The 27,004-nt window shown below is 37.6% G+C and overlaps 2 protein-coding genes across 25 annotated transcripts in view; one reads left to right on the top strand and one right to left on the bottom strand.

The window, feature by feature from the left end:
• TTC3 (tetratricopeptide repeat domain 3) overlaps positions 1 to 22,544 on the bottom strand; it is a 54,405-nt gene extending 31,861 nt beyond the window's left edge. For 2 of the 23 annotated variants that reach the window (XR_014939500.1, XR_014939503.1), the window contains exons 1-16: positions 22,157 to 22,268; positions 21,965 to 22,050; positions 18,425 to 18,470; positions 17,013 to 17,145; positions 16,538 to 16,625; positions 15,364 to 15,417; positions 13,609 to 13,732; positions 12,592 to 12,677; positions 12,215 to 12,309; positions 11,021 to 11,083; positions 10,050 to 10,104; positions 9,256 to 9,418; positions 9,097 to 9,145; positions 8,072 to 8,231; positions 6,323 to 6,377; positions 1,409 to 1,469 (exon numbers count right to left, since the gene is read on the bottom strand). Coding sequence is in view for 20 of the 23 variants with exons in the window: in XM_015882363.3 (XP_015737849.2) it covers positions 1,409 to 1,469; positions 6,323 to 6,377; positions 8,072 to 8,231; positions 9,097 to 9,145; positions 9,256 to 9,418; positions 10,050 to 10,104; positions 11,021 to 11,083; positions 12,215 to 12,309; positions 12,592 to 12,677; positions 13,609 to 13,732; positions 15,364 to 15,417; positions 16,538 to 16,625; positions 17,013 to 17,145; positions 18,425 to 18,470; positions 21,965 to 22,050; positions 22,157 to 22,175 (1,337 nt within the window). In the remaining 3 variants the exon portion in view is untranslated. Of the gene's footprint in view, positions 1 to 1,408; positions 1,470 to 3,670; positions 3,821 to 6,322; positions 6,378 to 6,717; positions 6,826 to 8,071; positions 8,232 to 9,096; positions 9,146 to 9,255; positions 9,419 to 10,049; positions 10,105 to 11,020; positions 11,084 to 12,214; positions 12,310 to 12,591; positions 12,678 to 13,608; positions 13,733 to 15,363; positions 15,418 to 16,537; positions 16,626 to 17,012; positions 17,146 to 18,424; positions 18,471 to 21,964; positions 22,051 to 22,138; positions 22,269 to 22,423 lie in introns of those variants that run through there. The other 21 variants (XM_015882363.3, XM_085529145.1, XR_014939499.1 and 18 more) reach the window with 20 other exon arrangements.
• Positions 22,545 to 22,615: 71 nt separating this feature from the next.
• Positions 22,616 to 26,949, top strand: PIGP (phosphatidylinositol glycan anchor biosynthesis class P). 2 transcript variants are annotated; one of them, XM_015882392.2, is made up of 5 exons: positions 22,616 to 22,695; positions 22,870 to 22,970; positions 24,227 to 24,299; positions 24,842 to 24,960; positions 25,859 to 26,949. In XM_015882392.2, exons 2-5 carry the CDS (start codon positions 22,889 to 22,891, stop codon positions 25,987 to 25,989), a joined length of 405 nt encoding a protein of 134 aa, XP_015737878.2. In that variant the 5' UTR covers positions 22,616 to 22,695; positions 22,870 to 22,888; the 3' UTR covers positions 25,990 to 26,949. The 2 variants fall into 2 exon arrangements, with proteins under 2 accessions (XP_015737878.2, XP_085385502.1); XM_085529376.1 differs by having other exon boundaries at positions 22,616 to 22,970.
• The last annotated feature ends 55 nt before the right edge of the window (positions 26,950 to 27,004 follow it).

Genomic DNA, 27,004 nt, shown 5'->3' with positions numbered 1-27,004 from the left:
GAAGCTCACATCAACTTCTCTATGTCAACGTACACAACTTACTTTGCTGTATGACCAAGAAAGTACAGTTAGAGCACAGTTAGTCTCATTTCACATTCCAAGTTACAACACCTACAGTTTCAAACTCTGTGTTGTCTTAAGCATTATGTCATCATTCGCCTCAGCTCTGTTACAAAACAAGTCAGCAGCTACAGTTCTTCACCTTTAACAACCTATTCAGAGAGGAAATGCACTCGTAAATGGTATCACCTATAAATGCAGTGACTTTCCCAACTTGTTTGGATTATGTTAGTTCCGGAGTTAATGGAAATAATTAATTCTTTTCTTAAACTCTTCTAAATTTTAGAACAAATGGAAGCATGTGTTTTGTACATAAAATCTACATGCTGCTCATTTCAACTGGCTTCAAACCATTAAACATATTGATTTACATTCAAGAAAGGTATTCACATTCTAAAGATCAATCAATGTACATTATGCCAAGATTCAAGTTCTACGGAACTTTCTAAGTAGTAAAGAACTTTCTAAGTAACACTTCTAGTATAAAACAAACTGACTTCCAATGCTCTCTTCATGGTCAAATCTCTTATTTTGACTAAGTGCACAAAGAATTAAAAAGGTTTAAAAAAATGATTTGGTACGCAGAACAAATAGTACAAAGAGACCTTGAAAATAAGATACAGCTTGAGTTCTGCTGTGACTTAAGTTTGAATGTAACAAGAAGAACAAGATTGCTATTATCGTCTGTTGCAAAGGAAGCACATCTATTGGTAGCCTATATCATGTATCTTGCTTATGGGACTTTATTATTTTGTTTTAAGTAGCAGGGATTAAGTTAATGCCTTCCTTTACTAAAGTTCAACTGAGATTTGTAAAATATTTCATTTCCAAATAAGAATTCAAGATTTCCTGAAACCCAGACAAACCATCAGCTCTGACCACTACACTGCAACAATGACTAAGTTGAAGACTCCAACTTACAGAGACAGGACAGACAAGAAAGTAAGCTTTCTCTTGCGATACAATAATGCCAGGCCCCATATCTGTTTGAAGACAGTGGTTCATGGAATGCAGTCTCTCACTCATTGCTGATGAGAAAGCATAGCTAATGGTAGTGACTATGTTGAAAATGAGTGTTGTGTAGCTGAGAATTTTCTCTGTCAAACAGTGTTACCATGTTCTTTGTATCCACTGCAATTTCCATGGAAAAAAACAGGAGGTGTTACTTTTGGAGCAACCTACATATTCACTATAATTTATTTCTATACTAGATTTAAGAGGTAAAATTTGTCCTTATCCAGGAAAAAGAAAATCAAAAAGCAAAGAACAAGCAGCAAATCAAAGCTCCTTTAGCCCTTTAAGTGCTTTGCAACTTTGGTTCTACTAAATAATTTAAAAATATTCTTACTGTTTCTTTTCAGGTTCACCAGGTTTGTTCTTTGACCTTCCTTTGTGTTGGTGACTCTGGCCTGTAATGAGAAAAAAAGAAGCATTTCAAACAGAATAATCATTATATAAAAAACTGAAAAGATACACTTAAAACTCATATTTTGCTTTATAAGTAATGAATCTAAAATTACTACAATATTCAGAGCTAGTACAACTGAGACGTTATTAAAAAAGCCATTGGAGTGTTACAATATACATTTCATATTACTTTTATTACATAGTAAGTACAGAATTTTACTAACTCTACTGTGTATTTCAAATACACGGAATAATCTTGAGATTCTCTAACATATGATCTGGTTCCAATACTGTAACAGCTATTGAAGCAGACTGTAAGCCAACACTGATATTTTTAATTACTAGACGATAACTACAACTTCTGAAAGGTAATAATGGATCACTTTGGCTGCAAAGTGTCTTTATCTTGAGTATATAGATTTTACAGAAAGTCTCCTACTTCAGAAAAACGTTTCTAGAGAAGCCCAGTACAAGCCACATTAACATTAGAATTCCTAACATATGAGTCACATTGAGACAAATGTCCCTGATTCTAACTTACAAATGTTCTACTATGAGAAACCACTGGGCCACAAAACCACTGGGCTACAACAAGAATGAATCTATCATGGTACTGATTAGTTTCTAGCCCTGAAACAGCATCAAGGACTATGCAAATCTCTCCCTTACTCCAGAATTTCCAGTGTCTGTAGTTAATTAGTTACAATGCTCTACAAAGTAAACAAGTCGTTAAGAACAAGGAACAAGAGAAGATGTTTCAATACTTTAATGCAATTGGTCAAAACCAGGAAACAACTCAACTGTTTTCACTGGAATTACAGCATAACATAAAGGCACTTGAATGTGCACAGGCATGCTCGTAATGACGCCATGAAGTGCTTAATTTTCAAGACTTTTCAGTTAGAACTTTACAAGGCTTTAACAACTCAACGAAAACAGTGGAAAAAAAATCCAGTTATGTGGAGAGCTCCCTTCTGATAATCAAGCAATTCACAAGCAAGGCAAAAAGTAGGATTTCTGGATAGGCAACCAACAAGCAACTGACAAATTCAGTTACAGAACTGCTGAGCATCACACACATTGCATGAGCTCCAAATTATTTACAGGAAGAGGATGGGGACAGGGTTCTTTTTGCTAGTTAAACCTAATTCATTTTACAAAACATACAGGAAACTGTCAGCTATACGTTGGAAGAGAAGACGACTACAGCTTCCTAGCACTGGACAGCATCACACAGACAACACACATTCCAGCACCTGGATTTAAGCTATTAGAGCACTTGAACCTAAGCATAAAGTATGGCTACCAACACAGTTCAATATGAAAGTGTTAATGACTTCATATGTAAAGTTTCAATAGTTACCTATTCTGTCAAACGTTTGTGTTACTCAGAAAAGTCTATGTACTTCAATTTCAAATTTATTTTGCATATTTGTATTTTAAAATACCAAAATACATTGGTCACAGAAAAACGCTCATCTATCCACTTGACTTATCTCATTCAGGACAGCAAAATGTCTAATAGATTCACAGGGAACCTCCCATTGATTTATTCACTGAAAACTACTTCATTACATGAAATCTGAATTAATCCAAACAAAATTCAGATGTCATGAAGACTGAATGTGTTCAGAATTGTTTTACAAACCATTTATTGAAAATGAGACAAGAGACTGAACAGGTGTCGGCTGAAACAGTTCATACACATGTATGAACTCCAAAGTAACACTAATAGCCATTATAAATTTTAAAGACATTAAATGTAAACACATCTAAATGATGGAAAACAATATTTTCAGCATCAGACATTTCAAGCATATAATCAGTTTACCATTTGGAGATGAGTATTCTATTCCCTTCTCTTCATTAAACAAGTTGCTGTCTGTTAAGGAACTAGTATATCATCCAAAATGGAATCTTAATGAAAATAAAGCAAAAAAACCCTTTCCTTGCACAGGATAATTAATCAGCCTAATTATTTCACACTGAATGAACTTAACATTGAAAGCCATTAAATAAAAATGATTTTAGGGAAAAATTTCCTGCATGAATGATTACTCTCGCATAGCAACCAACTTAAGATAATCCATGAACAATTTTGATTATAATTCAGCATGACTTACTTGCTACTTTCATTTCATAAGACGCTACTCTTAGATTTTAAAAAGTACATTCAATTCAATAGCAAACATAATTCACTTACCCCACCACCATTTTAAAGTATTAGCACAAATGACACTGCTTTTCATAGTGATTCTCATTAGGAACAAACAAACGTATTTAACAGAAATATACACATGCTCGAAAAAATAACACATGCAAACAAAAACTGTAATGAAAAGGGACAGTGCTGTTAAAATAAGATACAGCGGCATAAAGTTCCCCTACACGAAACCTCCTGCGAGTCACAAGCCTTTATGTGAACAAAGGGTACGAAAGAGAAAGCTGTCCCTCCCCACCCACACCAAACATGTATCAGCCAGTCATTCGATGCATAACCCCTCCTTTCACATCAAAGCCAAATCAAATATTTCCTTCTACATCAGTACTGACATAATGAGTATCGGGGGGGAGAAGGAAGCAAGAACAGAAAGAAAAAGTACGGAATCATCCACATCAGTTCCCCCCCCCCCCCCCCCCCCCCCAACAACTTCAGTGCATTTCATAATCCTACAATCTCCTCAGTCTGGAAGAATTTGCACTTCTCTCCCTGCATTCAATCTTTCATTATCCCTCTTTCTTCCTTAACCTCTCTAAAATGAGTTATCCTTCTCACTCAGGAAGAAATGAATACAGTTATTTTACTTGCCAGTTGCTTCAGACTTGTTCAAAAATCCTTGTGGCCACAGTACATCTCATAATTTTCTCATTAACACTGATACTTGGAAATAAATTCAGGGCCTTCAGCAATTAATTCAAGCTCCTCAGAAAACTGACATTCTGTTTTTTTCCTCCCTAGACAAACAGGACATCTGGAGCCTAAAAGCAGATTCTCAACATTCCACAAGCCTTGAGGAGGTATGCTGCATTATCAACTCAGAGTTGATAATACAGGCGCACTAATGAAGTCAAACTGCTAATCAGAAACTTAGTTAACAGACATGTTTTTTGTAAATAAGTTCCTGACCATCTCCGGGACCTGGCCTACGTATCACGCAGCCTTTTGCTTGGATAACGCCTCCCCGTGCAACCTCAGGACCGCCAAAGACTCCTCCTACCAAAAACCCGTATTAACACAGCACATATGTAGCATCAGATTTTAATATGTACAGCAGCTCTAGGAGCAGGTGGGCACCTCATGGTAACTGTATGAACGTTCATATGTTATAATGTAAAGAATCTCTGTGCTGTAGATCCTGGGTACGTATGCTATTCTTTAATAATCCCGCCCACACTAGGTTAGATATTTAGAAACTTTCAAATGGGGAAACGCAGGTAATGGACATAATAATCTTCTCTAGGAAAAAAGGGAGTATTGTCTGTGCTTAACCAACGTGAACATAGGATCTTTTGATTCTACTAAAGCAGAATGTCTTAGCCAGCAATGTTATCTATTAATCAAGGACAATTAGCTCCCTTTGGAGAACTGGTAAGAGTAGAACTTTTCAGCTTGTTCTTAGGTGACCAGATCAGGATAAAAAGAGGAACATTCCCCAAATGACCACCAGGGCTGCTGAAGATACACAAACAACCCCACAAAAGCACAAACGGCCAGGACAGCAGACAGCAGAGGACAGACAGACTGCCCAATCCCTCATAGAAAGCAGCATCTACCCTGAGTGTGTGTGAATAGGCTCATTGCACACCAGCTAATAGATCCGCCTTTCTGACAACATTACCACGTAACATCCTTTCAACAAACTAGTCTTGACTTCTACTTTGGAATCTTTCTACATTTTCCACTTTGTAACAAATAATAATACTTCAAGATATTTGCATATGTACAAAGCCTACAAATCAAGATTATTTTTTCCTACTGCTCATTTGTAAACAATATTTTGCAGTGCTTCTGCATTGGCTTTCTAAGATCAAATTTTGAGATGCTTCCTACTTTGGCACCCATTTAGCTAAATATTTAAGTATGTGAGGTCTACAGAAGAGCACAGCTGAGCACTTCAACCTTCAGACTTTTCTCTGGTCAGGACTATACAAGGACCTGCTGCAATGGAGGTCAATGGAGGGAATACACCACAGACATGCACATGGTCCAGATACCACAGGAAAAATATTCCACACAAACCTTACAACTAACAACAATTTCTGAATGTCAGAGAAATCTCTTAGGATTTTTCAATTCAAGTAGGTTTATCAGATGATAAAAGCAGATAAAGCTCAGGAGAATTCACTTTGAAGATGAGAGCTGTTCCTGCTTAAAACAAACACACTCAATATGGGAAGGTGACTCCAGGACTGTGGTATATTTGGAATTAGCAGCTTCTTCTACAAATGTGTTCTTCTAATTTAAAGAAACACATGAACAATAAAACATACCAACTTCCTCCTCTTGAAGTTCGTAGGAAAACATTATCTCTGTTAAATAGTTTGTAATATCCTTTCTCTCTAACTGCAAGATTATTTTCTTAAAGACAATATGAAGCTTATAGTAATCAAATGAATTATCAATTCCACTTTAAATTCCAAGTTCATCCATATAAATCAGACTGAAACTACAAAAGTAGAAAGGAAATAAGACACAGAAATAGGAGGATCTAAGTAACTGCACCAAACAGGAAGAAAAACCAACAACATAATAACGTATTGTTCTGAAAATGACACTACATAAACTTGATTATTGATAACAGCAACAGTGAAGGAAGAACTGACCCAGACTTGATAAACGGTAAAACAAACTCACTTGGTGGAAAGTCCGAAGACCACACTTTGTTTTCTGTCCTGGGCATGCTGGTCACCTAATGCCAAATACAATAGTTTGGTTTAATACAGAAAATAAAAAGCAAACAGATATTATTCAAGCTTAATAGTCACTTCGCTGCATATGAACAGAAACAATCTTTAAATCTAAAAACTGATTTGCCCATTTCAGTCCTGTCTGGAAATTACAATTAAACTAAAAATCACAGTTTCAACAACAAAATCACTCATTCCATCATATATTGTGTCCCCTAAGAAAAGTTCAGTTACTCAAACTGTACTCATACACACACTTTTCCCTAATTTCAAATCAATTTACACTATCTAAAAATGGCAGCTTTTTTGAAGTAACATTCCTTAAGATAAATTTATACAGACCTACAATATGAAGATCCGCATGCACAAAGGCAGATTCAAGTTCTCCTAAGACAGTGAAAAACTTGAAGCACTTCTTGTACGTTCTGGACCTGTCTTTTCCAGCAAGTTATTCCAACTTACACTTCCCTCCCTTTGCCTTTGTACCTTAGTTTCATTTTCTTAACTATTGCGTCATCTTTACTCGTTGTCCCACCCTCCTATAAAAACTGAGAAGGTTGTTTGCTGAGTTTAAACCACAACAGCACAGAAAGCATTTGCATTTTAACAGTGAAGTAATACTCTAAAAGGCAGAGTTAGAGGCTTTTGTTGGTAGATTTCTTGGACCGTCCTTTTCTACTGCATATCCTTATTTTATTTTTTCTGAACAAAACTCAGCCCTGATCAGAGAAGAAAGATTAAGTCTCATTTTATCTTTAGAGTCTTCCTCACAAAAAAGTGAATTAAAATAATTTAGTAGAACACTTATGCTTGCAAACAGTTATTTAAATTTTAAGAATTATCTTGGACTCAACGATCCTTATGAGCCCCTTCCAACTTCGGACATCTGTGATTCTGATTTCTAACAGTATATTACACTTTTTTCAAGCACACAAGCCACATACATGACCAAGAACCACAAAATCCTAGTTTTAAATATAAGCCAGTTAACATCATAGAATGGCCTGAGTTGAAAAGGACCTCAGCGCTCATCTAGTTTCAACCCCCCTGCTATGCTCAGGGTCACCAGCCACCAGACCAGAACCACATCCAGCCTGGCATTGAATGCCTCCAGGGATGAGGTATCCACAATGTCCTTGGGCAACCTGTTCCCATGCATCACCACCCTCTGAGTGAAAAACTTCCTCCTAACATCTAACCAAAACCTCCCGTCTCAGTTTAAAAACATTCCCCCTTGTCCTATCACTGTCCACCCTCATAAACAGGAGGGGGAATGGCTGTTTATACGCTTCCTTCAGCTCCCTTCCCTACGTACTGGAAGGCCATAATGAGATCTCCCCAGAGCATTCTAGGAATACTACTCAAAGTTTTTTCTGTAGAGAAAAAAACTGCTTCACAGAAAAACAAAATAATAGTCTGTAACCATGCAAATAACTTAGCATTGCAATATCAGTACAAAATGTTCCTATTTAGGAAAAACCTTTTATATGATTTAACTTTTGCAAAAGCGTCTTCCCCTGAACTCGATTATACCAGGACACAATAGTAGAATCCACTTGAATTGAGAGCACTCTCAATCTTAAGAGCACTCCTCTCGCACTTAGCTGAGAAAGTAAACAATTACTATAATACTACCAGAGCAAAATTTCAGCCAAGCATTAATTGGCATACTCCAGAATGGAGAAAATTAACATACTGGTAGTCTTGGAATCCCATCTGTAGCATATCTTACAGTGGTATCATGTTTTTGATGATAATGGTCATCTTTATGATCAAACTGCATTTGTCTTCTGTCCTTCTCTATTTCTTTCTGTTCTTGAGAAATGATCAAATGAGATTTTGAAGAACCACAGCCCCTGAAAAGTAAAAATAGAGAATCCTAGTTTTTCTAATGTTAACATTTAAGGTATATCACATATATATGCTGTGAGTAAAATAAATAAAAGCCTTCCCTAACAGAAGCTGTCATGCCACAAACATATTTAAAGCATTTGATCAAACATATGTATATTTTTTTCAGCCTCCAAGGTACTCAGTCTTAGCTTAAGCAAAGATCTCTAATGAAAAAAAAAAAACCATCATACAAGGAAAAAGAAACAAACCCCATACAATTTCCTACAGATAGATGGCACATCACCAAAAGCAGACCAGCAGAAACCAGAACAGTCTTTGAATGTATGAATACGAAACCCCTCTCAATTCTTTTGCTTTCCCCAGAGATTAAAACAGACGTGACAAAACCAAGTTCCTATTAATTTGGATTCACAATACTTTTTAGCATTGCCACAGTTCATTTGCTACCATTCTGTTCCTCCCATAATGAGGATTTGAATCAGCTTAATCTCCTCGTGAACATTATGCAGCAAATTCAACACAAAACAGAGGACATGATTACAGAAACATTTTCAACAGTGTATGTGAAACAGAGAGGACAAGAAATACAGAACTGTAACTGTTTCCTGTTATTTCCAACATGGCTAGAACTTAATACACTGAAGGAGACCACTTGGAACTAGAAAGTATCAGAAGACAGCTTATTAAAACCTAGAAGTCCTCTTTACTACTAGGCCACATTGTGGCTGCAGTTCTGGTAGTCCCATTTCTTTCATTTTTATTTCTTAAATTGTAATATATCAGTAAACATCTATGACATATATTACTTAAATCTTATGCTAAGCATTGTTAATTAAGAAAAAAATAGCAAATTTAGCAGTTGCTTACTTTTTCTCTAGATGCAAATTCTTTGGTTTCTGCTTATATTCTTTAGTACCTATAGAAAATTTTATAGGAAGGAAAAAAAATTAGCTGCTTCTGAAGGAAAGTTACCAATAAACGAGATTTCCATTTTTCAAGGCAAATCTTGAAATCAGAAAAGGTTACCCTTCGTTTCTTCCAGTGTCTTCTTTAACTTGTCATTTTGTTGAATAAGATCCTTAAGTCCATCAAGAATATTCTTGCACAGTTCCTGAGCTCTCTCATTAGCTTCTAAAGCCAGTTCATGTTCCCCCAGCAATGACAGCGCCTTACAGAAGTGGTAATGACCCTATGTGGATATCAGTTTAAGTGTTCATTCACTCAAATAAGGAGATACTTTATACTTAAAACAGTTGAAGTGTACTGGACAGTATGAAGTAAAAACACTGCACGCTAATATTATCTATTGCACCTGCGAACAACCAAAGTTTTCAACTACTCAGCACACTGAAACAGAAAATAATTCATCAGAAGCAGTATCCAGCCTCTGGATTCAGAGAAAAACAGTTTTGTTTTTTCCTCCCAATTTAAAACATCGATTTGCAATTCTGTAACTACCCCTTCTTTAATCTCCTTTAGTCCAAGAATACAAGGAAATATATTTTGCTCATTAAATACGGTTTTCATTACTCTATGGACTATATGTACATTTTTTAAAGCACTACGATAACACAGCTATGCATTATGAAGTAATAAGTGTTTTCTTCACACATGCAGAACATCATGTATGCAAAGCACCAAAGTAACATTTTTAACATAAACATGCAAGAAAGCTACGTGCTTGTCTGACTGAAGCAAAATTCCAGACACTCTATTCATGCAGATATGAACACTTCCTATCTGTGTGATTCAGACTCTGGGATCCTACGTCAATTTACGACACTAGCAAAAGACAATTTTGAAACACGTATGAAACCAACCTTTGGCCAATTAGGTTTCAAAATAGTGGCCCTTTTTCCATCAGCAAGGGCTCTCCTTAGAAAGAAGGAAGAAAAAGGAAGAGATATTTATTACTCAGACTTCAAGTTAATCTACAGAGAAGGGTTTCAACATACACAGCACCACACAAATTTAAGTCAAATAAAAGAACAGTTCCTTCACTTGCAAAAAGGCCAGAGAGAATTAACAGAACTGGGAATTCTCAAGGAAGGAGTTGACTAAAATTATCAGAGCAGACTACTTCAGGTGATGCAGAAACAAATAAAGTCAGTGGCTTGGCACTGGAGACCTCATTGCCATTAGCTACTCACCAATGGCCAGTTAAAGACACACCAGATGTGGACAAATAGGACTTTGAGAATAATGAATAAATACCTAATATCCATTAGAAGTACCATGTATAGTAAAAATCAAATGTAATGTGCAGAGGGCTGAGCACAGAACCAGGAAAATGGGCAGAAACTATGAACTGTATGGACATCAATTTTTAATTCTATTATTATTTCTTTTTCTTGCAACAATGAGGTGTGGATTAATGATAATCAGACCCTTAAAACTTCAGTTTTACTAACAACAAAATCTTTATATAAAAAAACATGCATCCACCTTGGTCACAAACAAGATTTTTGGCTTAACATCTGGCTTAATGAACAATAATCCCAGAAACACACTCTTCTCTAAAAGGTTTCATAAATCACAGTGTTCACAGGTACCAAGGGCTTTTATTTTCCCAGTCATGTAACCTCCCCACCATTCCAAACTTTAAATAGCAATGCATACTACCAGTGAATAGAGCTAACATTACTCTTTTCTCTTATTATCAGTTTTCTGAGGTAGTGACACCACAATTACTATATATACACTTCAGTTTTTTAAACACTGTCTTTGTTCAGTGTTAATTTGCTCGTATAGGGTACCACAATATTTTGGATCATAAACAAGGGTTACTTACTTGTACTGCTTTGTGAGAATTAAACAAAGAGCTCGGTTTCCATACAGAAGATGGTTTGCAGGACTTAAGAAAAAAAATCAAAAAGTTTGTAATAAATATATATTTTTATTTGTTTATATATATTTTATTATAATTATTTTTTATAAATATATTTCAGAAAACTTAAGGAGAAGTTCTCCCAATAACTATCTGCAAACACCATAGCACAAACACTGCAAACAATTATATTCAAGTTTCCTTCAACAGTCCCAGCAATTTACAATCATTAACATTATAGTTTTAATTATGTAGCAATTTGTAAGGTTAATACAGGGAAAAGAATAAAAGAAGACAGATTTAGATTCTACCCCCAATATTTTGTTGTGACAGATACATCAAAACACAACTCAAGCCATCCAAAGATGCAGCGAGTATATTCCCTCTCATCTCTGTTTTGCCTGGGGAAAATCATGGAAAAGCTAGCTTAACTGTCACATACATCCCATTTTCTTTTGTTCTGCAATTCTTAGTTTCCAATTAAACCAAATGTTTCACAAACACTTTTGGATCACCGGTTCTAGAACTGTTTCATCATCATCTGCCTGACTGGGACGATCAAGCAGCAGTTCTAAAGAATTAAAGCACTGCTGCCAAAGTACCTACAGAAGAGTGAGTGAACTGTGTATGTAATCCAGTGACCACCTGAAACAAAAGGAAAAGGATGCAGCTAGCTGAGAAAGAAGTGTGATGATGAAGCAGATGGAAGTCAGCTCAGCCAGGGAAGAAGGAGAAAGAAAACAATGTCTGGGGAGGTTGAAATCAGCTTGAATTTGGGATTGAGATGTGACGCTATGTACTATGGGACAAAACCTGAAGAAAGACAACAGCAAAATGCTAATCCCATCAACTGCACAGTAATAAAACTATAGACCAAATTAAAGATAAATAAATAATTAAATCATTTTAATGGAATTCAGATTTACTCTACTTATTATTTAGTCACATTAGATCAGCTCCAAACCTAACGGAATCTCTCAGAAAGAAAAACCATTAGTATGTAGAAATAGAAAAGGTCGTTTAACACTTTTTTTTTTTTTCAGTTAGACATCATTTGGCTTCTAGTGGCTCATGCAAAACTAAACAAACTCATGACAGATCCCAGTAAGTTCAGTTCATATGACACAACACAATCTAATTAACCAGTTGAGTTCTTACCAAAACTCTATGGCTTTAGTATATGATACTATAGCATGATCAATTTTTCCCTGGGAGAACTCCTCATTTCCTTTCTGTTTCATAGATTCACTCTTCTGTGAAATTAAAAAACAATTCAGAAACCACTGTAATTAAACTCAGTTGCAACATGCAGTAAAGAAAACATCTGGTAGTAGACAGCTCCAACATACAATGGCAACATAAACAACCAATGTTCTGTTTACTAGGTCAGGATCTCTCAAGGAAATCATTTATGTCTGGATAATTACACACTTAAGCTTCTGAAACTTGACTCTTTGATCACTTGGCCATTTTTTTATGGCCAAAAATACCCCACAAGACATGAAAATGACAAACACCCTGATACAGTCTCTTACCTTCCTACAGTTTTCACAGGTGACAGCTTTAAATTCTTCAACTAGGTTACAATCTTCCAAAGCAACTTTAGTAATATAATATTTGCCTGTAGACAAAAATCAGAAAAAAGCAATGGATGAAAAATTAATCAAGACAAAAAGTAGAGTTTATTTTCTGCTAAGAATTGTGCTACCTTGTATGGGCGGAAGCAAAATTTGACATAGCAAACAAATAACAGAAACAAATGACGTGACAGAAACACTTGAAACAAAAATACCATTTAAAATGCCTTGCAAGCAGTAAAACCTTTAAGGATTTACCCTCTTTCAAGCAATCAATTGAAATTTTGTTTCATTTTGATAAAGTTGGGACTTGAAAGATCTGTAAAGATTTCTGTTGTAAAGAATTTGTGCTTAGGTACTTAACTACAAAAAGATTTTCTGGTTACATGCAAGTCCAGTTCCCACCACTCACTTATTTGCTGTAGTAGATGAATTAGAATGTATATGTGCAAAAATTAAGAACAGAATAAAAGCTGCCCAACAGGCAAGAAAAACTGTAGGCCTGGCATCTTCTGCCATTTCAACTGAAGTTCTACTGCTAGTGTTAATAGCCCACGGTAATGTTCATGAGCTGTGTAAGCTGAATTTTGAAAGATGAACGTCCAACATCAGAATATAGACAAAATCCTCTGTCAAACTTTTAACAATAAAACCCTATTAATATTACAATCACATTCCATCCCTACATTAAAGATTGAGAGCCAACAGGCACACTGTTATCTCACAGAGGACTACAAACTCAGGAATCATTCTGAATACCTGTTCAGAAAAAGTGTGTGCACTGTGAACAGGACAATGTACAGAAACTCAAGGAAGAACTGACTACTTTAAATAAACAAAAAAACCCAACGCAATAACAACACTTTTTCCAGTCACTCTTACAGACACTTTCAAGCTAATATAACATTACTATTCCATAACTTGAGCACAGGTAACTTTCCACGTGACTGTTTCTTCACAAGAGTTCATACTTACATCCACCAAAGAAAGTTTCAAGGTAGAGCCAACCAAAATCACCAAGTTTCTCCAGCTTCTGCAGAATATTGATATTACCCGTACATCTGATCCAATCAAGTGCATCCCTAACATCGAAGAAACCCTAGTTCAATTGAACAAAAAGGAGTAAGAAAAAATATCAACAAAACAGTAACTTGATAAAAAGTCCTAAATAAAATAAAACAACACACCAGGTAAACCTGGTTCACTGGCAATAGCGAAAGTATTCCATATACACATAAAAAACAGTTCTTGTATAGCACCCACTTGAGGCACTTGATCCCAATTTGTTAGCTTTTCAAACAGGCGATAGTTCACAAATATAAATATCCAGGTAATTCAAACACAGCATAATAAAGCATATTCACTAAATGCAGACAGACATATTTTCAACAGGAGGCAGGAAAGCCATTCAAGTATAGCTCTACCAAATACTGAATTTGATCATGAAGATGGATCAGTGCTCTCCCATAACACAACCTTAGTCAATCATTCACAGTCTTTCAGACTCAATCAGTACCACTGTATGAGAATTTCTTAGAATATTTCCCATCTGCCTCCAAAAAAAGAGAGGTTCTGAAGTTTTTATCATTTCAGTAATCAAGCATAGTCAGTCCTACTATAGCTCTGAACCCTCATCATACATAATTGCCATTGCTTACAATAGGCCACAGGATTGCAACTTGCCAAGTTTACTACCTGCATGTTTTAATTTGTTTCATCTCTAACAGAAATCTCTTTTGACCAGGTTGCTATGATTCACTTGGCTCACTTTTGCACAGTCCAACAATAGTTTATATACAGACAGTAGTTAAGTGACTTGCTACTGCTATAGTTAACATCATGATGCAATATTAAGAAATGTAAAAATAAAAGACAAATATAGTAGAACGAAGGACTCAATAACTGGAGACATGAAATAGTTGAGAAGAGTACAATCATGGGAAAGATATCACAAGCTGATTTCAAAGACCCAGTAGCAATAAGCAACTGGTAAACACTCATTATAGAAACAGAAAACAAACAAAAAGAAACAAATACCCAAACATAGAAATGGACAAAATTGGGGCAAAATGTATGTAACATACATAAAACACACGAAGTATAATAAAATCAGAAGCAACTTGAACATGCATACCAATAACAATAGCAAGCAAGGTACAAAAGTGCATTATCAAGCATAAAAAACAAAAGCAAGTCAATTCTAGAATTACGAAGAACTCTAAGAAGTAATGCTTATTCTCCCCACAGTAAACTGAAGCCATTGACTACAAGTCCCCAAGGAGCTGTAAATGCTAAGCGTAACAGCTCAGATAATGTCATACACTGGGAAACGTATTTATCACTAATTTTAATTGTATTATTACTATCATAAAAGTTCCTCCATTTACTTATCCCATTCTGGAAGTTTTCGGTTATACTAACAATTCCTTGTCATTATATGCAAAGTGTTTTTCTTTCCCACTGGCCTATTCCAAGATTTTTAGTGTAACATACAAACACCCCCAGAATTCCCACCCATTATGATCTTCTTACACAGACAGTATTTATTTCACAGCTCCTGTCACACAGACACTTTATTTTGTGGCTCAGAGTTGCAACAAGTGGGATGTATCAACATATATGTCCATATATTTAAGTAATTATTTTAATATTTTGGATATTTGTACAAATATTTTGTTTGTATTCACAAATAAAAGAGCATTTCAAGTAAAAAGAATTCAAGAAACTTACATTTTCTAACCTGCTGCCAATTCTCAGTATGCCCCCAATAAAATGTGGCACGTTCTAGCAGAGAGATTTCAAAAAAACAAAAGAAAGAAAAAAGTTAACATCTGTTAATTTTAGTTGCTGTCTGCTCAGGTTCAACTCAATAACATTTTCTATTCGGCATCAATGCAGCGCCACCTGGATAACTGCTCTGGTCCATTTCAAAGTTTCAAGAAATATTTTTGTATTCGGTAGCTAATCCCCAACTACTGTTGCTGAAATATAAATGAATAGTGAAGATGCTATGATGTCTGGTTAGGAGAGCCAACTGCTTTAGCTGCTCCTGTAGTTATCTACACAAAGTACCAGCTGGAACATTAAATGAAAAATATCCAAAGCAACAGCACTTCCTCTCCCTAGATCTGGATACTGGATATACAGTCTTTTACAAAATAAAGGCTGAACAATTAAGAACAGCAAAGTATGAGTCAGTGGGAATGGGAATACACACAGAGCCCCTCATATAAAGACTGAGAGGCTCCCATGGAGGGAAACAGCACAAAGAACTCAACACATCAGGCAGAGTGGAATAACTGCAGGGACATGCTGAAGTATGAGAAGGTGAAAATAGAGCACTCAGAGAGCCTGATGGGGGGAATGGCACCAAGAGCGTAAGTATGAATCCACCAGATGAGTACCTAATAATGTAACAGTAAGGTGGACAGAAAAGCACACTCAGAGTTCAACACATACCTTCAGTAAATGAATATGTATATATATTTTTAATGTCATACTTAAATTCTAAAAGCCAACTATCTTTCCTTCAGCTGCTGAAAACGATTGTGTCATTCTCTCCTCCACACTGTCAGTGCATGAAGGCAACAACAGTATCTATTTTAGAATAATCGGTTGAGCAAGGAAATAATTTGACCAAAAAAACCCCAAAACCCGTTCAACTTACTCATCAGGACAAGGTGCTATTTCCTTTTCATGCATGTGACTCTCTTAGCAATTTACAAGGGCCCCAGTCAAACATACTGTAAGACTCTGCAAGTACTTAATAGGGACTCTTCCAACTGTAAGAAAAGCTATGATCTGAAACTAAATTTATAGAAATCTGTACCTTGACAATCGGTTTGTTCACTCCACTAAAAGGAAATGTCTAAAGTAAAACACAGTCTTGAGTTATAATACTTACAACCACTTTTTTAGTCAAATCAACAAGGTCTTCCACAAGCACTAAATCACAGAGTTTCTTCCAATTCCAGTCTAAAATATGTATACTGCTGCAAAAAAAGTTACCAATTAGAAAAATAACACTGTTCAACACAGTCTTACCTACTAATAGTTACACTGATTAGATCTAAGCAAGAACGTGGCTACTAACTCAAATCAAGCATTTCAGAAGGGGAAAAACAAAAAGATGTAAAGACTTTGGTACTTTTCAAATAGAAGACACTCTTTTAAGCACTTAAATACCGCATAGATTCCAAGCTTCAGAAACCCATTCTTAACACTGTCATCATATTTTTGAGAGCTAAGTAACATAGCTCACCGTAAAAACACTCCTACACATTGTTTTACCATTACTGAGAGCACAACTGTCACATCTGTTATCGTTCGCAGATGATGAAAAGAAATGCAAAGGCTGATGAATCATTGTGAGAACTTACCCCCAGTCAGCTACCAAATAATTACTTTCACTTTGGAAGAGAAGAGGCCAAAAGATGCGTATTTTAATAATGTTGCAATATTCCCTCAGTTTGTCAACCGGCTGACGGCACCACACTTCACAGGGGTCAACATCTTTAAGAAAACAGTTAAGAACTAGACTATACAATTCAAGCATTGGAAGTAATCAAAGTCCAACTACACATTCAAAATGACCAGTTATTTCCAAAATGCATTCCTATGTACTATTTAATCAGAAGAAGACAACTTGAAACTTCCAACATACCTGATAAGCTGAGGTTTTTGTTTATTTTTCTAAACTGAAGGAGGGAATTTATATGGAAGTAAGCATACAGACCTGCTGTCAGACCTTACACTCTTTGCCTATGTTCTGAATAGTATTAATATAAATGTATAAATGAATAAATGCTGCCTGCTTTTAACACGGACCTAACAAGGGTTGTGAGCTGCTTAATGGCTAAAAGAGATACTATTTCCAAGGTACAATATGAGCTTCTTGTAGCTGTACCCGTTTAATTATTTTCCATGACAAATATAATGTATTGTGGCATGTAGCAACATAGCACAAAAAGAAAAAAAAAGAAAAATCAGAAACAACCTTTTTTCTCTAGAGTCCATTACATATGTGATATATGGCTCTTCCAAAAAAAATATAACACTGTCTTTAAAAGGTAAGAATCATAGAATTATCCAGATTGGAAAAGACCCTGAAGATCATCAAGTCCAACCGTAGCCTAACCATAGTACCCTAACTCTAACAACCCTCTGCTAAATCATATCCCTGAGCACCACATCCAAATGGCTCGGTAAGGATCCCAATTAGACCACCGAGGTGGCATCAAGTAATCCCAGAGCAGAAGCAGTATTATCTGAGTTGGAATAAATGCAAAAATTCACCTCACACAATGGGACTGGTGGTTAAACCTGAAATCCTACATATTAAATGCTATCACTTCTGTAGTGAATCCAGATTTAATAATTTAGATTTAATAATCTGCTTCTCTGCAACTGTCCAAAAAATTATTATTAAGGATTATAGGTAAAGAATTTCACAGTTATTAAGAACCATTTGAATGTGTCTTGAATGTGTCTAAGATACAGTTACAATTAAAGCACAGGTAATAAACATCAATCTTACCAGCCCAAACTGGTAGTATTAACCACCTGAATATATGTCGGTGTTACTGTGTACTCACACTGATCTCACAAATACTGCATCAGCAGAGTAAGATGAGAATCCCTTCAGCATTAATCAAACACTAGAATGCTTCTGATCACAGATGAAATGTGTTTACTCAGAAAAAAGGAGGGGTAAAAAGTGAAACGACAAATGAAAGATGCAAGCACAGCAGAGATATTACTTAAGAAAGTTATATTAATTTAGTTTACTTACCAGTTTTAGGTTTATGTGGAGAACGTTGTACAAATACTCCATGACCCTAAAGATAAATATGTCATTTCTTAACACTGCATATCTTGCAAATACATTACTTAAGAAGTTTTGAAGTACTAAACCATAATATAATCTTTACATTAGAGGAAGTGGAGGAATAGAGGCAATTTTTAAGCTCTCTCACCAATTCCTCTTCTCAATACACTCTTGCTTTCAAAGCACTGATACAGAGGATCAGTAGAGAGGATGATCTGTGGCAACCTAACCTAGCTGGCATATCTCTGCTTACTCCAAGGAGCTGGACTAGATGGCCCTCAAAGGCCCCTTCCAGCTCTAAAGATTCTATGATTTTATATTGTCATAAGTAGCATGATCAAAAAGGAAACAATTCTATGAAGCAAATCATTTGGTACTGAGGAGCCTACTTTTACATTACACACTTCTCAAGGGGTTGTTTTAGTTTGCACTGTTTTAAGTCAAGTCCCACAGACAGCACACTCATTCATGACTGATGCATATTACCTATGCTTTTAAAAGCATCTTACAGATTAGCCTCACTCTCAGCAAATCCCACTAGCACACTCCTATACATCTTCACTATGGAAGCTGAAGTGTAGAAGACAGGGACAGTTGGGATATTTGCTTCAAAACCATCCTGAGTTGAACTAAAATACTAATGCAGACACATCAACTAAATCAATCAGTAACTAACTAAAATTTAGTAAGGCATTATTAATTCTGATTTCTTAGTAGTATTTGAGATTTCTTATTAGTATTTTAGTCTACTAAAATTAAAATACTAATGTAGATAACAGCCAGGAAAACAATTTTTGTGTACCTACTTGTTCTGAACAGAAGCTTGTAATAAAATCTTAATGAAACTCATTTAATGTTCACCGTCATCTCAATGTCTTTTATGTCCAATCAGAGATGGGTGAACTCCCACAGCCTTCCCCGTCCCCCTCTCCCTGCCCGCATTGCATTTCACAAAGAATAAAACAATACTAATGTTCCTAATCTGCTCCATTTCTGGAATTCTGCCATCTGTTTTCTGGGAGAAAAAGGAAACTTTGAATCTGCAGTATTTTGCACTAACAAATCCCTCTGACAGACCCCTATGTATCAGGTCTTTCCAATTCACCTTTTGCAAAGCCAGAAAGCAAACAAACAACGACGACAAAATGCATTTTTACTAGTTAGCTAACACAACAGTCTAGTCAACTGCAATCTTATGGAAAATAAAAAGTGCATCTACATAACCATGAACTGAAAAGCAAACCCACAGATTAATCATTAGGAATGGACAAAAGATTTTTAACAGTTTAAACAACATACTTTCATGGGTTTAAAGCACAGTGCTCCAGTGAAGCCTCTCAAGATGAGAAATAAGTTACTTTCTTTTACCAATCCCTAAGAAGTCTGTTATTTTAACAAACACTGTGTGTGCCATTTGATGCATACTGTATGTATTATGCCCCCACACAGCAACATTATCATTTCAAAGAAACAGAATCACAGAATGACCCGGGTTGGAAGGGACCTCAAGGATCATGTAGTTCCAACCCCCCTGCCTGGCAGGGCCACCAAACATACACATTTACTAGATCAGGTTGGAAACACATACCTATCCCTGAAAACAACTGGAGAAAAGTCTGTAAATATGAAACATGTCATTCAGAAAGTTCCTCTCAAAGCCCTTTATTGTTTCAACAGCAGATCTCACAGAAACACTAATATGTAGCACAATAATGACTTACTAACTTGACCTGAGGTGATGACAAGGAATCACAGTTTTGCCCAAACTAATAGTCCTGAACTGCTACTGCGCTACACATAAATCAAGGCTTACACTCAAAAATAAGTTATTGTAGTGTCAACACATTTACCAGACCAGGGCACTAACACAGAGAGGAAGAAGATTAACTGGTATTTCAAAATCAATTAATCTTGAAAGATGACTGAGAAAGCCTTATTCACCCCACAAGATGGATTCTACTACTATACTGAAAACAAACTCATCTTTCTCACTTCTCCATCCCCAGTGCCTAGTACTGGGCACATCAAGCCCAAGGTGACATTCCCACTAAAGCAGACCTCAGAAACAAAATTTAGCATTCACACAGAATCAAGGGCTTTCAACAGCATCACAGAATCACCAAATCACCATGGTTGGAAAAGACCTACAAGATCATCCAGTCCAACCATACACCAATCACCAGTAGTTCTCACTAAACAATGTCCTTCAACACAATGTCCAAATGTTCCTTGAATACCTCCAGGGTCAGTGAATCCACCTCCCTGGGCAGCCCATTCCACTGCCTGACCACTCTTTCAGAGAAGGCCATTCCCTCTAGTCCTATCACCAGTTACATGAGAGAACAGGCCAACCCCCAGCTCACAACAACCTCCCTTCGGGCAGTTATAGAGAGCAATAAAGTCTCCCCTGAGCCTCCTCTTCCCTTTCTTTTTTGCATTGAGGAGTCCAAAACTGGACACAGTACTCGAGGTGCAGGCTCACCTGAGCTGAGTACAGGGTGACAATCACTTCCCTGTTCCTGCTGGCAGCACTGTTTCTGATGCAAGCCAGGATGCCATTGGCATTCTCGGTCACCTGGGCACACTGCTGGCTCATGTTCATCTGAGCATCAATCAATACTCCCAGATCCATTTCCTCTACACAGTCTTCCAGCCACTCTACCCAAGCCAGTAGTGCTGCCTGGCGTTCTCATGGTTGAAGTGCAGGACCCAGCATTTGGTTTTGTTGAACCTCATCATCCCGTTGGCTTCAGCCCAGCTACCCAGCCTGTCCAGATCCCTCCAAAGGGCCTCGCTACCCCCAGGCAGATCAACACTTACAGCCAACTTGGTGTCATCTGCAAACTTACTGAGGGAGCACTCAGTGCCCTCATCCAGGTCATCAATGAAGATACTGAAGGTATAGCATAGAACATACATTCCTTTAAAGAGTGTTTAGAATATTAACACAACTGTTGAAGTATTGTATTCTGCGCATAGCATAGAAAATATCTTCAGTGATATAAACAAATTTGAATGAGACACACTACTACTAATGGTCCCTAGTAAAGGTCATAGAATCATAGAATATCATGAGTCAGATCCACAAAAAGATCACTGAATCCAAGCCCAGGCTCCACAGAGTACCACCCAAAACTCAAACCCTATGGCTGAGAGTTTGTCCAGATGCTCCACAAACTCCCTCAGACTTGGTGCCATGTCCTGGTGAGCTTGTTCCAGGGCCCCACCACCTTTTCCTAAGCCCCAAACCTGATACAGCTTTACAAATCAGAAAGTCACTTTATCTGTACTGAGGGCAGTGAGGCGCTGGCACAGCTGCCCAGAGAAGCTGTGGTGCCCCATCCCTGGAGGTGCTCAAGGCCAGGTTGGATGGGGCCCTGGGCAGCCTGAGCTGGTGGGGGGCAGCCCTGCCCACAGCTGGGGTTGGGCTGGGTGGGCTGTGAGATCCAACCTAAGCCACTCTATGATTTTATGAAATCCCAATGGAATTCCAAACCCACTCACCAATTCACAGCAGGACTTATAACCAGCACTGACAGCCAAGGCCGCAAACTCAGAGTCAGACAAAGGTTCACCCATGATTCGAGATCCTGAAAGATAACGATGAAAAGAAATACAGTGAGGAGGGAGCCCAGAGGCAAACAACCCATATTTAAGAGGACTCATCCAGATCCCTACAAGAGTTTCACTGAAGACCTGTGTTATTTCTACCCATCACATCCTTCAGCCTCCGAGCCCCTCGTCCCGCCCTGCCCGGCAGCTCCTCTGACAGCCGCCACCCGGAAGCCCCGCGGCTCCTACTGACGTGTCGCAGAGCGGCCCCACAGCGCCGGTCCCACCCCAGGCATCATCCAGCCGGGGGCTGCGGGGAGATGGCGATCGCCCTTCCCTCCTGCTGCAAGGAAAGAGGCACAGGAGGGAGGCAGGGATGGAAGGGTCGCACCCGACGCTTTAAGCACTCACCAGCCCTCAGAAAAGACCGACCGAGCACCCACCCGCCCTGAGCTCAGCGCTGAAGCTCACTGAACCGCACAACCTCGGGCTGTTGCGAGTCTGCGAGCGAAAGCTGCCTATCTGTGACTGCGCATGAGCGGGGGAGACCCATAGACTCGCGATATCCAGGGTGAAGAGAGAGGCTGGTGTTGTTCCTCCTGTGCCTTCCGGGTCGGGCTGGTAGAGGACTGTATGGCCGCGGTCAGTCAGGCTGTATAGGGCCGTCACCTGTAGCCAGCCAGGTGCGTGTGTGATGGCGGCGTTGTCCTCTTCACAGTGGCTGTCCTTATGGCAGCGGTGCTTGGGGTAGCCGCCTGGTAGCCGGGCTGCCAGATCTCCTGTCCCTTGCTCGTAACACAGCTCTGAGAGAGCCTTCTGACCTCTTCTTACCGTTGTTTGTTTCTTCCCTGAGTTAGAGGGAAGGAGCAGTGAATAATGGTGGAGAACTCTCCAGCCCCGCTGCCTGAAAGGGCAATATATGGATTTGCTCTGTTTTTGGGATCTTGGTTTGGCTTTAGTAAGTATGCCGGCTACTGAAATCTGTTACTTTGCTTATAGGGTAAATGTAATTCTAACTAAACCATCTCGGAAGGGTGATTTTAGCGTTGAACTGCCCGGTGTAAGGAGGTGCAGTGGAGGAGTCAGCATTACTTCCCAAACCTGTGGGCTGATTCATTACCTTCTGTGATTCTAATGTGTTTTGTCTTTCTTTTACAATATGCTGTCTTTTGTAGTAACATGGATAAAACCTAATTTAAAACTCTCTGCAGTCTAGTTTTAGTAAATCTTATATCTGAATTGTGTATATTGCCACTGCTTAGTAACCATTGTGGAGAGGAGTGGTGTATGGTAGAATGCTACAGAGATGGTGACAGATATTCAAAAGGCTATTTATGAGGAAAAACTCACCAATATGGATACCTTCACTGGGAAATGCTGAGGCAACATCCAAGAGATGCTGCCTTAGTGGTGGTCAGCCCTTAAATGAGGTCTAGAGGAGGTGGAGTCAAGCTCCACCCCTTCCAGGAGCACAGATAAATTACTCTCACCTGTGTTCCCACAGCTGACCCAACACTTGCCTCAGCTGATTAATCAGCAGTTCAGGCTGTGAGTACCAAATTCCCATACAAGTGGGTATCATAGGCTTACTTGAGTTGGAAGGAGCCCTTAAAGGTTGTCGAATCCAACCCCTGCAGTGAGCATGGACACCCACGACTCCATCAGGTGCTCAGAGCCCCCATACAGCCTGATCTTGAGTGTCTGCAGGGATGGGGTGTCCACCACCTCACTGGGTAACCTGTGCCAGTGCTTCACCACCCTTTTTGTAACAAACTTCTTTCTTATAACCAATCTAAATCTCCCCTCTTTTAGTTTGAAACCGTTTCCCGTTGTCCCATCACAACAGACCCTAAAGAATCTGTCCACTTCTTTTTTACAGATCCCCTTCAGAGACTGAAAGGCCACTCTTAAGTCTCCCCAGAGCCTTCTCCAGGCTGAACAGCTCCAGTTCTCAGGCTGTCTTTGTAGGGGAGTCAGGAAGTATTTCCAGAGTACAGAAGTGTTATTGTATAAGTGGATGTTATCCTCATGCTAGACAAGATTTTTCTGAGGGGTATTCTACCATATTTTAGTAGAGTTATTTTTGTTTAAATTCTGCTAAAACCAAGTAGTTTCAGTATGTCCAAGTATGAGAGTATTGCTCTAAGAACTTAAGAAGGAAATCTAAAATGGTATTGTTTGAACTGCTGTGATTCTTTTTATTCTTCTGTGCAGTGCTGTACCTTATCTGGGCGTACATCCCTGAGACTTGGCTCTTCTCATTGGGACTGACATACTGGCCTCAAAAGTAAGCTCAAACTTAATTTCTTAAGATCAGCCTCAAACTGTTAATCCTGGATATGTGTAATGATTTCCAGATAAGAAATTGTGAAACTGTTTCTAAAATGTGTCTGTTTTTTTTCTGATTCTAAAGGAATGTAATGTTTGTCAAACATTATTTTATGTGGATAAGCATTTAAGATAAACATTTCTCATTGTGTCTTGGGAGGGATGGTGGTATTTTGGTGTTTTATGATTAATTTGGATTTTTGCTTTCAGAGAGTTTGTCAAATAACATAAAGTAGCCTTTAAACTATAAATATAAAAAATAGAAACTAACTGTAAATGAATCTATTTGATGGTTTATGCCAAAGTAGTTACACTGGTTTTTGCAGTCAGGTATCTTCCTGGGGGAAACCATGATCCATACGTAGTAGTGTTGTTTCTTTGCCCATAGGTAAAGCTAGTATTAGATAAAATATTAGATAAAATAGCCACTACATTAAAACTGTTACATCATTAGACATTTGTTACTAGAAAATATATGAACTTTAAAATCTTTTTCCTCAGGTACTGGGCAGTTGCTTTGCCAGCGTATTTATTAGTTGCTGTAGGAATTGGTTATGTATTACTTTTTGGTATTAACATGATGAGTACAGCTCCACTTAACTCCACGCATACTATTACAGGTAATTTTTTTTTTTTTTGTGGGGTATTTCTTGTTTTTTTTCTAAGATTTTTATATTTAACTGATAATTTCTGTAAATACACATATGTAGACATAATATAAATCAAATTTTAAGCTTTCAAATATTTTAACATAGAAAAGAAGTTCTTGGGAAATACTTGAGGACCAGAGTGAAAAGATCCTAAAAGCTGACTTCTGCTTCTTTGTTACCTTATGGCAGTTATTTCCAACTGCTAAAGTGTACCATATTAGCAGAGCAGACAACCTTAGAGAAACAAGTCTTAGGTATGTATCCAGGGATGTGTACATCCCTCTCATATCGTCCTCTCATTTAGTGCCAACCCAAGAGTTTGTATGGCAGGTGGGATGTTGGTCTTGCTCTGTTTGGAAAACAGCTTTTCTTGTCTTTGTTTTCTCCTGAGGGAAATGCTCGGTGACTTTTTTTGTTCATTATGCAACTGTGAACATGTTTATACTGTTATAGGAGCAGGAGCTGTATGGTAATGGGAACAAGAAGCTAAGATAAAGGAAGGGTAGCCAGCATCTTGATAGAAATCCTAAAATAAAATGCTCATGCTACAGACTGAGCTACTCACTGCAGGGTTTGTTTACTCTTTTTATCTGTGGCTAGTTATGATTTGATGTCATACAGCATCTTAAACAAAGTGCAGTCCCTAGTGGATGTTCCAGCAGAAGGGCAGGGTTGATTTCTTCAGGGCCTTTGTTAACATATGTTGATGTGAACTGTTTCTGATTTACCATTTTATTATACCTCAGCAAGATGGGGTTTTCAGCATCACTTAGTAGCTGAATTTATACAGTATTGCATTATGTAACATCTATTGAAAACAGGAAAAAAATATCTTTAATATGTGGAATGTTTTCATTGTTTCCTGTAGATAACTATGCTAAAAAACAGCAACAGAAGAAATTTCAAGAAGAAGCAATTCCAGCATTGCGGGATATTCCCATCAGTGAAGTAAACAGAATGTTTTTCCTTCCTGAAAAAGGAATCTGCGGTAGCAGATAGTGGTTACTAAGACTTGGCTGAATAAAGGATTATGAGGAACATTACATAACCTCTCATTGCTGAAAGAAACCTTCTTCTCATGGTGTAATAAAGCTTTTTTTTGTGTGTGTTTTTAACAAAGATTATGTGCATGTATTTCACAGATATGGGTTGGTAGTCTGCATTAATATCAGAATTATGGCACATTAATTCATTTTACTGCTTTGTTGATTTTAAAGTTACATTATATTAGTTGTAGGCTACTACTTGAAATTTCCCACTCACAGTAAAATGGATGTTTGTACCTGGCTTAACTCTGTCATTGAGTTCAAGGAAAGCAAATGTGTTTTGTTTGTCAAATGCTTGAGGCTTTTTTTTTTTTTTTAAAATTTAAGTTAAACTGAAGTGTTTACATTGCAAATGTACAGTTTTCATTTGTAAATATTAATAAACTGTAAGTATTTTTAAGGTTAGCGGTGTTCCTGTGGTTTAGTAGGATTTGTTCTGGGTCAAGGTGTATGGAGTTGGGTTTTTCTTTTTGTAGTTCTTTACTCATCACATTATAGAATCATTTAAGTTGGAAAAGACCTCTAAGGTTATCAAATTCAACAGTTAACCTAGTACTGCTGAGTGTACCACTACATCTGCACATCTTTTAATTCCACCAGGGGTGGTGATTCAGCTATTTCCTTGTGCAGCCTGTTCCAGTGCTTCAAAGCCCTTTTTGTAAGGAAATTTCTACTGATATTTTACTGTGTCTTTAGTAATTTGCTACTCTTTCCACCTGTGTTTGAAGAAAAACGAAAGTATTGTGGATATGAGAAAAAATACCTTCTTAATCAAGGAAGAAAATGCATCTTGACTTTTCACTCTGAAATAGGAAATTTTAGATACATAGTCGTTTGGGAGCATTTCATAATAATGACTATTTGTACCTCGTCTTCATGACTGCTAATTAGTAAAATGTATATTTGCTTAACAGTTTTGGCTTCTTGGTGTTCCTTTGTTTTGAAGGTTGCTCTTAGTTACTATTATT

Source organism: Coturnix japonica, chromosome 1 (genome assembly GCF_054131305.1).
Source record: "Coturnix japonica strain WE chromosome 1, WE-NBRP24, whole genome shotgun sequence".
Classification (NCBI taxonomy): domain Eukaryota; kingdom Metazoa; phylum Chordata; class Aves; order Galliformes; family Phasianidae; genus Coturnix; species Coturnix japonica.
This window is presented reverse-complemented; position numbering and strand designations above follow the sequence as displayed.

Bases quoted from the DNA above. Each gene is read 5' to 3' on its own strand.
- PIGP (XM_015882392.2), top strand. From the start codon at position 22,889: ATGGTGGAGAACTCTCCAGCCCCGCTGCCTGAAAGGGCAATATATGGA. The intron at 22,971-24,226 runs GTAAGTATGCCG...TCTTCTGTGCAG, and splicing joins GGGATCTTGGTTTGGCTTTA to TGCTGTACCTTATCTGGGCG. The intron at 24,300-24,841 runs GTAAGCTCAAAC...CTTTTTCCTCAG, and splicing joins CTGACATACTGGCCTCAAAA to GTACTGGGCAGTTGCTTTGC.